This window comes from Westerdykella ornata (assembly GCF_010094085.1).
Source record: "Westerdykella ornata strain CBS 379.55 unplaced genomic scaffold EI97scaffold_8, whole genome shotgun sequence".
Lineage (NCBI taxonomy): Eukaryota > Fungi > Ascomycota > Dothideomycetes > Pleosporales > Sporormiaceae > Westerdykella > Westerdykella ornata.
The window spans coordinates 52,938-66,159 of NW_022986858.1; the positions used below are offsets into that span (position 1 = coordinate 52,938).

The 13,222-nt window shown below is 52.2% G+C and overlaps 6 protein-coding genes across 6 annotated transcripts; 4 read left to right on the top strand and 2 right to left on the bottom strand.

The window, feature by feature from the left end:
• Positions 1-28: 28 nt before the first annotated feature.
• On the bottom strand, positions 29-1,700 carry EI97DRAFT_493537 (alpha/beta-hydrolase; the record flags this gene model as incomplete). The annotated part of the gene is made up of 7 exons (XM_033802364.1): positions 29-409; positions 469-503; positions 558-680; positions 728-835; positions 884-1,141; positions 1,194-1,438; positions 1,569-1,700. 7 exons carry the CDS (start codon positions 1,698-1,700, stop codon positions 384-386), a joined length of 927 nt encoding a protein of 308 aa, XP_033654492.1. The 3' UTR covers positions 29-383.
• A 600-nt stretch (positions 1,701-2,300) lies between these two features.
• EI97DRAFT_441731 (V-type ATPase) lies at positions 2,301-2,910 on the bottom strand (the record flags this gene model as incomplete). Its single annotated transcript, XM_033799714.1, has 6 exons — positions 2,301-2,462; positions 2,518-2,618; positions 2,672-2,680; positions 2,733-2,766; positions 2,819-2,857; positions 2,908-2,910. The coding sequence occupies 6 exons, from the start codon at positions 2,908-2,910 to the stop codon at positions 2,301-2,303; spliced, it is 348 nt and encodes a 115-aa protein (XP_033654493.1).
• Positions 2,911-3,096: 186 nt separating this feature from the next.
• On the top strand, positions 3,097-3,385 carry EI97DRAFT_364816 (uncharacterized protein; the record flags this gene model as incomplete). The annotated part of the gene is made up of 2 exons (XM_033795013.1): positions 3,097-3,192; positions 3,242-3,385. Coding segments are annotated over 2 exons (240 nt in total), but the record flags the coding sequence as incomplete, so codon positions are not given.
• A 921-nt stretch (positions 3,386-4,306) lies between these two features.
• On the top strand, positions 4,307-5,700 carry EI97DRAFT_304270 (uncharacterized protein). The gene is made up of 2 exons (XM_033794550.1): positions 4,307-4,907; positions 4,960-5,700. Exons 1-2 carry the CDS (start codon positions 4,646-4,648, stop codon positions 5,529-5,531), a joined length of 834 nt encoding a protein of 277 aa, XP_033654495.1. The 5' UTR covers positions 4,307-4,645; the 3' UTR covers positions 5,532-5,700.
• A 2,466-nt stretch (positions 5,701-8,166) lies between these two features.
• On the top strand, positions 8,167-8,400 carry EI97DRAFT_449758 (uncharacterized protein; the record flags this gene model as incomplete). The annotated part of the gene is made up of 1 exon (XM_033800237.1): positions 8,167-8,400. The coding sequence occupies one exon, from the start codon at positions 8,167-8,169 to the stop codon at positions 8,398-8,400; it is 234 nt and encodes a 77-aa protein (XP_033654496.1).
• Positions 8,401-11,133: 2,733 nt separating this feature from the next.
• On the top strand, positions 11,134-11,916 carry EI97DRAFT_304439 (uncharacterized protein). Its single transcript, XM_033794552.1, has 2 exons — positions 11,134-11,501; positions 11,558-11,916. The coding sequence occupies exons 1-2, from the start codon at positions 11,292-11,294 to the stop codon at positions 11,882-11,884; spliced, it is 537 nt and encodes a 178-aa protein (XP_033654497.1). The 5' UTR covers positions 11,134-11,291; the 3' UTR covers positions 11,885-11,916.
• The last annotated feature ends 1,306 nt before the right edge of the window (positions 11,917-13,222 follow it).

Below are 13,222 nucleotides of genomic sequence, written 5' to 3' on the forward strand. Positions count from 1 at the left end.
CGAATTCGAACCCGACGTCAACTCTACACTCCGAAGCAGACCACACTTTCTTGGACTAAATCTACAATTCTCATCTAGTTGGCCAAGTGCACAACGCTGTTCTTCGCGGTTGCAGAGACCCTGCCATGAGCCCAACAACGTGCATGCCACAACTCAGCCACAGCGGTATAATAATCCCGTTCCCGCCGACCCCTATTCTACACCACAGCCCGTATCACTTTCGGAATTACACCCGTTTCAGCTGAAGCTCTCTCGTTAACGTGTATTTGTATGACTCGGCGCATAATTCGGTCGTGGTACGTCAGCCTTGAGACTTTCAGCGCCCAAAACAATCAGGTCTGAAACGTCCTTCCTTATCGTCGTCGTCATATCCGGCCGACGTGCTACAGGTTCTTCTTTGCCAGCATATCTATGCATGCGCTCGTGTCAGTGCGCTCCAAGCCTTGATTATACCTGGGCGACACATACCGCAAATATCCAAGTAGAATGCAATGGCGTTGAAACTGCTTTGCTGTTAGACTTGGACTTGGTGGGGACTGTGAAACGCCTCCCCATACTTCTTCTTGCCTCCAGTAAGGCTCCAGATCCACCATTTCAGACGATTTGTCCAGTTAATGAGGTCGAGATGGCTCACTCCAAGCAGAGTCCCCTGGTACTCGCCCCATTGACTTGATTGCACACTGCATGCCTAAGCAAGTGACTTAACCCCTCGTCAAATAGCGCTTACCTGACCAGCCCATCGTTCAGACCCCCTTCGATGCGCTTGATGATTTTGTGGGATGGTCCAAAGATTGACAGGGAGGACGGCTCAAGGGATGCCCCGTAGGAGTAATATCTGAACATTCGTCAGAGAATGGAAGCGAACTATGAGATATCAACGCACTTGATGTCCTCCACGTCAGGTGTTTTCGGGTTGAAGGTCCCTTGCATATACTCCCTTGTCAGCTGTGAAAATGCGCCAGTCTCGAACCCAAATTGCCCCAGTACGTTGTAGAGGACTTTAATCCGGCTCGGTCCAATCCTGTCAAACACATAATCCGCAAAAGCAGAGCCGTGATGCGGAGTGGCCACCGTTGTCAAGGATAGCACTTTGAACTCTGTGGGTCTTAGGCGACTGATCATATATCGAGCATCAAGTCCCCTGGATGTTCTCAGTCACGCGTATATAAGCAGACGTTCGCTCTTGTCCTTACCCCATGCTGTGTGCAATAATATTGACTTGTTTCCCATTCGCCCTTTGCGCGACTCTTTCACACAGCCTCTCCGCCCTCCGCTCAATAGAGCCGGACGGCGGTACAGCTGCTACAATAACATCGATACCCTTCTTTGCCAGTGCATCTGTTATGCCACGCCAATATTGCAAGCCGGGGAAGACTGGTCCCGCTAGTCGTAATTCGTCGAACCCGAGGAGGCCATGTGCGAGAACGATACTATGTTTCTGTGCGACAAATTGTCAGACAGGGTCGAGAAGAAGACGTTTTCGGAAACGTACAGGAGTTTCTGATTGGAATTAGCTGCTGCGAAGCCCCATTGAAAGCACCAAGCGTACCATAATTCTCGCGTATAACCGCGTATTCATCTTCTAACACTCGCCCAAAGTCCTGAAGTCGAGGATCCTTCAGCAGCAATCGGCCGGTGCCGAAAAAGCGCGGATATGTGTAGCGCAAGCGACAAGTCGCTCGTATTGGTGGGCGTATCATTTAGTGGAAAGCATATGATCATGATGAGAGATTTATTAGTGTCGCGTTCGAGTTGGAACTGTCGAGGGACCGTTTCGCGGGGGGGCAGCAAACTGGCTAATGCCGACGATGACGTAACGAAAGACAAGGGTACTTAGCACCGTCACCCGGATAGCAGTTTCATGCACAGGTGTGTTCAGTCGAATGTGAAAAGAGGCAGTAGAGCAACACTTCGAAGAACTAGGCATCCTCTGGCATTCAGAATAACCATGTCGATGCTTCGAATGTTCGCAGCACCGCCTGATGTCATTATTGTGCCAGACCTCTTCCAATCAAATGTGAGAGCTTGCAGGGTTAACACCGACGGAGAAGTCTAATATGAAGAGGTTCAGGAGACTCGGATTGGGATACTGAGAGGCATATATGGCACACATGAACAGTGTGGCGTTGTATGGACTCTAGGAAGGACGTTATGGTGTTCTTCTAATCCATCAGCTTCACACTACCTTCAAGGGATGGGCCCCAAGAAGCCCGCTCATTCTGCCGAGCTCAAGAGGCTGGCGTTTTGACTCTCGGTATCCAACCGGCATATAAAGGACTCCAGCGCAAGCTCACAGATCATCACTGTGGCTTTATGGGTTCCGCCTTGACGTTTGTGACCGCAGCAAGTAGCTGTTCGACGACCTTGCTGCTCGACTTCTTGCCTATCTCTTCAATCTCCTTGATCTTTGCCTCAGTCTCCTTGTTCGCATCCTCCTCCGCCTTCTTGTTTCCTGAACTGTGCTAGAAGCCGGTCAACATCCGTCCTCGTAGTAATGATAAATTCCTGGTCCCATACCTCCTTCTCAAACTTCTTGAACTCCTCTTCCTTCTGCTTCCGATATTCTTCTATCTCCTTCTGCGCCTCACTTCGTGCATCTTTGACTCGTTTTGTGCGATCTTAGAAGCATTGTCAGATGGGAAGTCGGGGTGGAGTTCGCCGGGCTACGCACATTCTCTGGCTATAGGGTATTAGCATATAGTTCACTCGGCCCATACGAAAGAATCCAATACCTTTCTGAACAATCTTCTGCGCCTCGCGTTCCGCCTATTCATAGTGTAAGCTACATGTTGCGCCTACTCGTATATGAGATCCGTACATCGAGGAGAGTCTGTATGCCGGCGGAGTTCTGGGCAGACTGGGGCAGGTCAGCATATCGCCTTAATCCTCTACGACAGGACAGCTCACCATTATGAGGGTACTAATCAACGGTACGGATGTACGTCTGTGCCTATGTGGTGTTAGAAGGTGGGCAGTAGTCAGGTCGCGGTAAGGCTTGGCAATAAGGTCCAAGCTTCTAAGTACTCAATTCGACAAATCTCCTCCGGGACGCTTTGCAGCACTCAGTCGACTTTACATTCGTTTACTACCCCGACCATGTCCCGCGCATCGAAAATCACACTAGCGGCGACATCGCTGGGCGCAGTTGGCATTGTGATTTTCGTGCACTATGCGCAGCGCGCAGAGAAAGCTGTAAGTTTGACTTCGCATGGCTCCCGTTGCGGCTACTAACAGTCTCCAGGCAATGCACGCCGGGGTTATCCGTGACTACGAGCAACAACGCCTCAAACGCGAACGACAAGCCGAATTCGAAATGCAGCAGGCGCTTGAGAGAGAATATAGAAAAGTGCAGACTGTTTCGGACGGCGGAGGGCCTGCTGCGCCTGCTGCCCCGGACGGAGGCACTTAGCCAAGGCTCTCCTCCATGACCGGTGAACGCGGGATAGGGGTCAACAAAGGATTGTCACCCTCTCCATTTTCCGTGTCGGCCTTGCTGTCGCCTTGAACGATCAACCGGCGACTCTTTCCTCCGTCGGATGCTATGCAAACCAAGAGTGCAAATGACCTCCACGATCACAACACGCACGCTGCTTCCACCGTGGTATATGCGCATACCATGATAGAGAGTTGGGGTTGCAGTCCCGCCTTTCCGGTCGCGGGGAGGAGACCCGTTAAGGCTGTCAGGGGATTGGAAAAGGAGGATGAGGCAATGTTCGCAAAGCCGTTGGACCTCTTTGAGTCTTACGTGCGTAAGGAGTATCAACAGCGAACCTCGGTTAACTATGCGAAATCAAAGATACCCTCAAGTTTACTTTGTTCGAAGAATGAAGGACTGGTCCCTGGCTGCACTCGCTGTATGGCATGTTCTTTGAGTGCTGAACGGGTGGTATATTGTTTGCAAAGCGGCTGATACATACCGATGCCGTTTGCTTGCACACTCCGTTCATAATAATATCAATCCACGGCTGGTGACATCCATCTTGAAAGAAAACAAGAGAGGCCAGCTCACACGATTGTCCGCACGTTCTTTTGTTTCTCTGCAATGTGCTGAGGACCGCGGGTGTCGTCACTTTTAAGTCTTTGAACTTGTTTCTCTCGGTCCTGCAGAACGGAGCTGCAGATCTTCATGATCGCCACGGTTGCCGAGCGCGATGAAGTCATGTCTCTCAAAGTTGGATCGAAAGTCACCCTCGCAACCGATGCATGATGAAATGGGTATGTTATACGATTGTCCGAATGCCGAGCTTCACAAGTATTTACTGTACTGGTAGCTTGCTAATTTGTCATTTTCCCAAGACGAGCACTGCCCCCTTTTTCCGCAACGGTGATTCGCCCAATAGTGACCGGTGTGCAGCTAAAGTCCACCAGCCACTTCGCTCTATCTATGAAAGGTGGCAGTGAGAGGCGGACCTGCGGCTGACTTTGTTCCTTGAACCGGTCACTTTGTTGGGTGCAAGCTGCTTGTCATACCTACATATTTAAATGACACCAACCCATCGCCACGTCTAGTTCTAGCAAACATTTCTCACCGAACGGCTAGTCGCACACACGCTACAGGCTTTGTGTGCCATTCACTTATCGATTGCTATCCATACTACTACGCGCGACATATTCCCCGACTGGCTTTCTCCCGCTTCGCACCACCATGAGGGTTACACACCTTCTGACCTACCTCGCGCTCACAGCATCCGCAGTCAATGCTGTCTCCATACCTGAAGTAAACCGGGTCGACGATGCGCTGCCTGCCCCGGCCCTTGTACCTCGTCGGGACGTTCTATCACCCGATCATGCCTTGGAGAAGCGTAAAGGAGGAGGAGGCGGTGGAGGAGGAGGGGGCGGCGGTGGTAGAGGCGGAGGCGGAGGTGGAGGTGGAGGTGGAGGTGGCGGCGGGAGAGGTGGAGGCGGAGGTAAACAGCTATACACTGTAACGTAAATCATAGATGGCTAATTCTTTGATAGGCGGATCCCCTGCTCGAACGGCTCCTAATTCCTTCTCGGGCGGTTCGACGAAGTTCGGTTCGGGAGCGGCTCGCAGCTACGGAGGCGGGAGATATTACGGAGGAGGTGCCGCAGTACCCTATTCCGCCGGATCAAAGACACCGAGAGGACTACTTCCCGCAGCCCTTCTCGGGGTCGGTGCTGCATTACTCATCTTCCCTGGACTCTGGCTGTACAGCGTCTATCCGTACTACTACAACCTCCCCTACCAGTTCTACAACGAGACTGCAAGATTGAACGAGACCCTGCCTGTTGTGTGCTTGTGCCAGGAGTGGTCGGTCTGCGGCTGCGACGAGAACGACGATCAGCAGTACCTGCAATCCTTGATCGGGAGCGGCGATTATAACCAGCTGAACAAGAGCCTCGTCACGGTTTCGACCGTGAACGGAACCAAATCCATTGTCATTAATGGAACTCTCCCTAACGGCACAACCGCGCCAGGAGGCACAGACGACGCCGCACAAGGATTGCGAGTATACTCTGGATACTGGGTCATGGCTGTTATCGCCCTTTGCACCGTTGCTTACCTATAACGGCTGCATTTTCTTTGGGAGGTGTTGTTTGTTATATTGGAGAGGTACAATCGTTTTTGATACGTTCGGAGTTGGGGGTTGCCATCGGTTGGGCGTTCTCTGGCATGATACCACATTGAGCCGGAGTTTGTAATGAACAGTTATGAGTAGAAATAGAGGATACATCCAACATTGTATCTGTTCTCGATGCTTCTTCCTCCCGTCCCACAATCGCGTGTCGTTGTCTGACCATGTGTGAGTGCATCTCTGCCTCTTCTATGATCTCTCATACTTCCGAAGGTTTCCTTTGAATCGCGTGACACAGAACCGACTGCATCTACACCCCAAGGAGCTGTGCATGCCAGAGCCATCATCCGACAGATGGACTCTCGCCGGGGTGATTCTCGAATGTTTGGGGTCGGGCTCAACACTCGGAGTAGGCGAACAATTTGTCCAAGGTTGTCCCACTCAGGTCCGTATGCTGCGTAGATGTAAAGACAAAAATACAAAATCAGCGACAAAGGCAGACCACAAGACTTCCTCGAGCAGTTTATGTATAGACTCTGAGAATTCTGCCTTAGCAATCTCCCGTTTGCGCCGCCGAAAAGGACCTCTGGGGGCGGAAAAAGGGCCTCAGTTGAACAGCGCCGACGTAAGATGGATGATCTTGAAACGACCAGATAGGCGACCTGCTCGTCGTTGAGGGCCGTATGAAGCAATCGATAGGTACGGCAATGATGAGTGATGTTGGGGGGAGGACTTCATGTATACGCGGTGTAGATGGATGGTCGGGGGAAATTGTGAGACACTGCACAACCACGACACGTGGGACCCGAACCGGGAGGGTGCATAGGGCTGCAGATGATGGAGGAAATGGTGGTCAGCTTATCTCCGTACCTACTGTGTACATGCCAACAGTGAGGCGCAGGGAACCGGAGATACATACACAGTAGATGGACCTGCAGTCCGAGTAATTCTACGGAACCGCGCCTTGCGCCAAAATCAAGTGTCCCTCCTCATGAGGCAGTGTGTGATAATGGAAATGAACATGAACATAGTTGGCGTGTGTGAAGCCAATGAAGAGCTCCAAGCTGGAGAGAATTCCAAGCTCATCAGCTCGTCAGCGGGGAGGCACCAGGAACAGCAGTGGAGCCTGGAATGAAATGGACTAGATGCGCCAAACATATCAACACCATATTCCCAATTCTGCTGGGACTGACTGCCCGGCAGCTTCGCCTACTTCCGCGCTCCATATGACCTCATTGTTCGATTTACGCGTGGCCAGTGGTGAATCATGGACCATCTGACTCCCCGTCTCTTTGCGATCAATCTCAGGATGCGTAAGAGAAGGCAGCAGCCTCTGGTCTACCGCTCGAGATGACTAAAATAATGATTGCTGCTTTCAAGATGGTGTACGAGTTGCGCCTAGCCAAAATTAGGGAAACCGAGGCTATATGGATCTCGGCACCCGTCTCTAAGCGAGTCACGTTACCCGAACTGGCCCCAAACCTCTGGAAACCCCTGGGACCGTTTCTCTTGGGGCCGGCTGCTTGCACTCCAGGCCATGTTTCAACACCATCCACACCCTTCCCCAGCTATTACGGCACCGTGACCTCTTGCCGCAGAATGTCTCGGGTCCGGTCCGGCTACTTGCCATATCTGACTCCCGCCCACTACGCTCCGCCTGCAGACTCACACCAGTACGCCCGCAAGAGGGACAACAACATCAACGGCAGCTTCGAAAGCATTGTTCATGTATAGCAGCACAACCATGATCATAATACAGATTCGAGAGTCCCAATACCGTCATCTCACTGCTTTCCCTTACCACTAGTCTGCTACGTGCACGACAGCAAGCAGCCACACTCCATTCCGAAGCCCTGGCTGACCCCCCGACTGCCCAGCTCACTGCTGTCAGATCCGACCAGGGGGGCTCTCACTGAGATCGCAATAGGCTCTGTATCCGTAGGTATGACATGACGATGGGGCCATGGGTAGGGTAGCTGCGAGACTCGACACCCAGCGCCCATTGCTAGGTTCTGCCCCATCGCTGCAGGCTTCTACGGGCGTCACCAAAAAGTAATTGCGCTCTTGCGTACGCGAACAGCCCGCGCGCGCCGTTGTTGTTGATGCTCCTGGGCAAAGGTTACGCCAACCAATGAGATCTCCATCGACAGGAGTGAGCAAAGGCGATCCAGCTGAAGGAGCCTCCAAACACCCTGGCGCCACCGAATGGGATCGCTCCCATCGCGCCTACCCACTCTCACTACCTGCGTACTAGCACCCATGATGGCTGTGCTAGTTCACATCCCTTCTGCCCCAACATCGCAGCTATCCGTGCTGACTGTACACTACTCCTACACTTTGATCTCCGTTGCCTGACGACGTGCAGCATGCACACAGCATACTCTTCTGTCAATGGGCGTCTCTACTCTCTTCTCATTTCTATTGTCTCCCCATATTTCTAAGAGCTATATATTCTGGGTTCTTACCCTCCCAGATCCATAGTTTCACCCTTCAAGCTTAAGCATCAACTTTCACTCAAAGCTCACATCACCTTCCTCCGTCTCCTTTCGCAGCTCGGACGTCTCTCATACATCAATCCTTCGCTCAGCGCCATACCTCCCGTCATCCAAGTCACATTCCCTACGCCAAGATGTGCTATCAAGTCGTCGAACGTTACTCCGTGTGCCGGTGTCTCTACTACAAGCACTCGATCGATCCATGCTCGGCCTACGGACAACGCGGCCATATTGTTCAAGAGAAGACTGTCCTCGTCGGATACGCATGCTCAAGCCACAGCAGCTCTCGACCTGAGCCTGGATACTACGCCGGAGTCCTTCCGGACTCGGGTTATGCCAGCGGCGCGCACCCACCCCACTATCAATGATAGCCCCGATGAATTTCAATTCGGAAGGTCAGCCATCTTCGAACCTTTGGACCCCGGAAACGCGATGGCGACTACACTGGACGCTCATTGTGCTTACCAAATGTTCGTAATCGGGCACTGTATTATTCTTCGACTCGACAGTCACGAAGTTGTTTATGGCATCACAAGCGGGATATATGCGGCATTTCTTCTCATGGCGCCGGAGGGTTAGACGGAATTCTCAGCACGGCACGGCTTTGTTTGCACGGTTGGGTTTGCGACGATTGGGATACGCACACGAAGACATGACTTGGGATGGCGCTTGGCTTATAAATCACCGCGGTGCGAACCGCAGATGACATTGATTACGGGCACCTAGGGTCATTGCAAGGAGTCTCCGGGATATGTTCTCATGACTTTGTTTTCTTCCTCCCTTTTCTTCTTCTGTTCCTTGAGTGTAACTATAGACTTCAAGAAAACGGGTTCGACCGTAGCTCACCTCTGGATGATGAAACATTTTTGATATCTCCAAGTCTGCCTTGTGCCCGTATTGTCCCACTATGCCCAGGATCCTTGATCTCCTGATCAAGCAATAGATTTGACTCGTTGGGGGCGGTGATTCAGAACGTGATAGCGTGGAGTGCATATAACCATGTGTGGCTTTAGTCGCGGCCCGTCTCGGGCCCTAGTCGTTCCGACGTCATCGCGTGGCTGGTGATTCATATCGGGACTAGCGCGCCCTCCGCTCTCACTCGGCATCACCGCTCTTTGCATGGGATGCTTCCGCTAACTTCTTCACTTCGCCAGCATTTTTGGTCGGTGTGAGCATGCGATCCCTTTCCGCCCTTCCCTTCGCCATGCTTCCGGGGCACAAGTCGTCCGCCCGCTGTTAGCGGCGTTAACGCCCTTCAAAAACCGCCCTCGCCTTTGCCAGTTCCCAGCACAGCCGTCTCCACTTCTACTAATCACGACGACGATGATCGGTGTCGAATACCATCAGGCACGTAGTGCCAAGTCAGATTGGAATCATATCACGCCGAGGTTCTGTTTAGTCACCAACGGCTCGTGCAACCCGTTCACGGAGTGTCCGATCTTCCCGCACCATCGACATCGGCCGACGCTGGGGTATGGCACAGCAATTCGACTATTGCCCGTTTGGACTTGGGATTTTGGGCCTTCGTGCGGTTTCTTCCCATTTCGCTCTGCGCCAAGGTGGCTCAGTTGATTCCAAATACCCATCCCTATGCCAGGTCATTTGCGGATTGCTCACGCTCGCCAGTCAATCGTGTCTACATATGGCACTCGCAGTCGCTGTCGTTCATATTGTAGGCTGCTATAGACGGCCTTACAGTGTCTGTAGGGCTTAGGAACTGTTAACTGGCGGTCTAGCTTTGTGGCGTTGCTGTTTGTTGACAAAGAACAGTTCATTGCTCGTGGTACTGACAGCAGATGGAACATGCGCATACGAGTACCTTTAGCGGATACAGGCGGAACGATCAATCTGCACGTACCGTCCTCACACTGAGAAGGAAACAGACTCGAGCCGTTGTCGAGTGTTCCAAGCTCCCAACCGGTCGCCATGACGAGCATCCAGGGAGAATTTGCTGAGCGAATTTGACTGCACTCGATCAATGGACGTCATATCTCGGTTGATGGCACGCCCTTACCATCTCGACAAAACTCAGCATGTCACACCCTGTATCATTTCCGCCGGCTACTTCACAGGAGGAGAATCGCCCTGAAGCTGGACATTGATGAAGTCGCTCGCACGTGCACACATGCACCACAGCAATCCAATCTGACCAGGGGCGACCCCAGTCGTGCATCCAAGATGTTGGCTCATCTTGGGAAGCAATTCCTCCCGTGCGGGAGGTGGAGCAGGTGCCGTTAACTCGCAAGTGGATTAAACGATACCAGAGAACCCATCCAATGGCGTCGCTCTCACCATTTCAATTGCTTGATTGTTCGTTTCTTCTGCTCTGCCTTCCTTTAGGAATCACCTCCAGTTAGTTCCAACAGTATCTGTATTTTCGTCCCAGGCAGTGCAACGGAAGGAATCCCCCGACTGCACAGGACTGTTCGCATGCGGGAAGTATTCGCTACGCAGAGCCCCTGTGGCTGGACCCGGGGAACCAATCGATCGATGTACTGTGTATACGAGGTTGGAGTCAGAATACATACGTAGCCTCTAGCGTAAGATCAGCACCCCTCCCAAACGGTCTCTCACTCATGACGACACCGCTCCAGGATCCTGATCAGTGCACAACTGGACAATCACAACTTCGCTGGAGTGTTCACGCCTTTGTCGTATCGCTTGCAGGACGTTCCGTGAATTGTTCTTCGTTAAGAAAGGTTCCGTACAAATACCTGGAAGCCCATGAGAACCTGGCTCCTGTTGTTCATTCGCGATTATTGAGCAGTGCTCACGAACGCCTCCGTGATTCCCGACGCTTGCTCACCCCTGGCCCCCATGTCTCGGATCCTCCCATGGTGATCCTGCTCCATGCAGGGGAGATGACAGATGCATCCCGGCAGCGATTCCCCGAAAATCGCATACTCCTCGAATTCTTGAGGGATCGTGGTCAATGTAATCATTTTGTGCACCAGACATAGCGTGATCCGGGCTTCAACTTCTCAAGGCAACAGTCGACTCGTTAGATCTGCATCCCGTCTTCAGCAGTCTTCAGCGGTGTGACTCTGACTTCTCGGATGCTGAACTGGCGAGTCCATACACTCGATAGAGCTTCCGTTCTCTTTGAGGTGCTGGAACCTGCTACGTCCTGTGTTCATTCGGAGGCGCAGTTGCGACTCCTTCTACATCATCTCTACACAATATGCGTATAGGAGATGTTGAATCTCACTCTATTGGCGGAGTGTGAGCCGTGACTTCGTATGGGGTACCTTCAACGCCGATGGTCTCTTGGCCGGGCTTGATATTTTCCTTACCTTCATTTGCTGTATTTCAAATGCACCTCACCTGTTCATATCCTTATCCTATTATGCACCGCATGTACCCGGCTCAGGTCCAGGTCCCGCGAAGACAGGTCAATGATCACTACCTACTCTCTACTGGCCATACTGCGAGGCCTGTGGGTGCGCCCCTGCCGCCTATGCGTTCAAAGGTATGTTTTAAACTCACACAAAGAGACGGTAGCATATACTGACAACGGCGCGGCAGGCTTCCGAACCCGGTGTTGAAGTTACGTGCACCCACGCGGAAAGGATTCAAGAATCAAGTACAAATGCCTATGAAATCGAGCAGCATGTTCTGTGTCTGGACACTCTCCATTTCGATTTGAACTACAATGCAAAAGCCTGCTCGGCTTCTCTTCTGGGTCTTGTCAACCCCTATTTAGTACCAAGTATTGTTTTCTCCTGTCCTCTGACTTTTCGACCTCTCCCTCTCGCTCAATTCACGGCGTCAAGAGTCGTGTTCTCCATGGCAAACCGAGAAATGCCATACTCACCCTGTTTACACAGTACGAATGAGAATCCTACCGACTAATCCTGGGGCAAAGTTGCACCATCCAGCTTACGTCCCCGGAGATCAAACGCGCTGCACAGCCAAGTCAACCTTCAGGTACGCCATGGGTATGCGACGGGGCGGTATACGCACGCTAACCAGCCACAACCATCGCTACATAACAGTACTGGTACACATCTCTCCGTTATCTCTCCGTACCCAATGAGCACCAAGCCCAACAAGTCGCAGGTACGGAGTACTGTGTACACAGTAATCCTGGGATGGGGACCTTGTATTACATAACGTCTCTCCTAGCCCAAGCCACTCGTCCAGTCCAGTCCGATCAAGTCTACGGAGTAAGTAGCCTACCCTTACCCCGGAACTCGACCTTACCGCAGTGCACACACAGCGGCACAGCAAGACTGTGGTGCAAAATCTGCCACGCTTGTTTCACATTCCTTCCTTCCTACCACTACTACCAAGCCACATGCACGCACGCATGCAAAGCCCCTCTCTCTGTCCATTTTTACAGTAATATCAACAACCCGAATCCGGCACAGCAGTACGTCTGACATCGTGGCGCTCCCCACGTTCCCCGAGCCCACGGATTCGGTGCTGTCAGGGCCGCGTTAGGCGTTAAGCGGTACCTTACGGCCGAAGGATCTAGCGGCATGTACTTACATACTGTGGTAGGGGAGGAAGGCGTTGGCTCACGTGGTGTGCCGGGTTTTACTTGGCCTAACTCCGGGGAACGGGAGGTAGGGAGGTGCGCGGGAGTGCAAAAGAAACGAATGGGTTGGTTGAGATGGATTGAGGGTTGCTGCAGTGTAGCGTGGTTTGTCGCTGGGGTAGGAGGATGCCACTTGTTGTTCTTGTCATCTGTGCGCTGTTGGGAGGAGTGATGTAGCGGCGGAGAAGTTAGTTGAGTTGTTGGATTGGACTGGGCTGCCATTACTTGTGGAAGTAAATTTCCCTGCCAAAGTTCACGCGAACGTTAAGCATGGAGAGTGGACGGCTATCAGTTGGCATGGAAATAGGGATGTAGTGAAGATAAAAGAAGAGATCACATGGTCAATCGAAAAGTATGCACAGTAGACAACTCCAGAATATTTTTATACAACGTAAATGCGAAACAATGATGGCGAAAAGCAGACCTCATCCGCCATGTCTTCCCACCTAGCAACATACATGCTAAAAGAAACTCTATGAAATCCTAACCAAAGCATCATTGATACCCCGATCCCCGACACACACCCCCATCCTGCGACCCGTATCCCTCCCGCTCATATCCAGGCTGCGCTCCATACGCCGCCGTCTGAGGATTAAAACTTCCCAACTCCGTGCGAGCTCCAGGGTACGCATTGTACGCCGACGGGACCG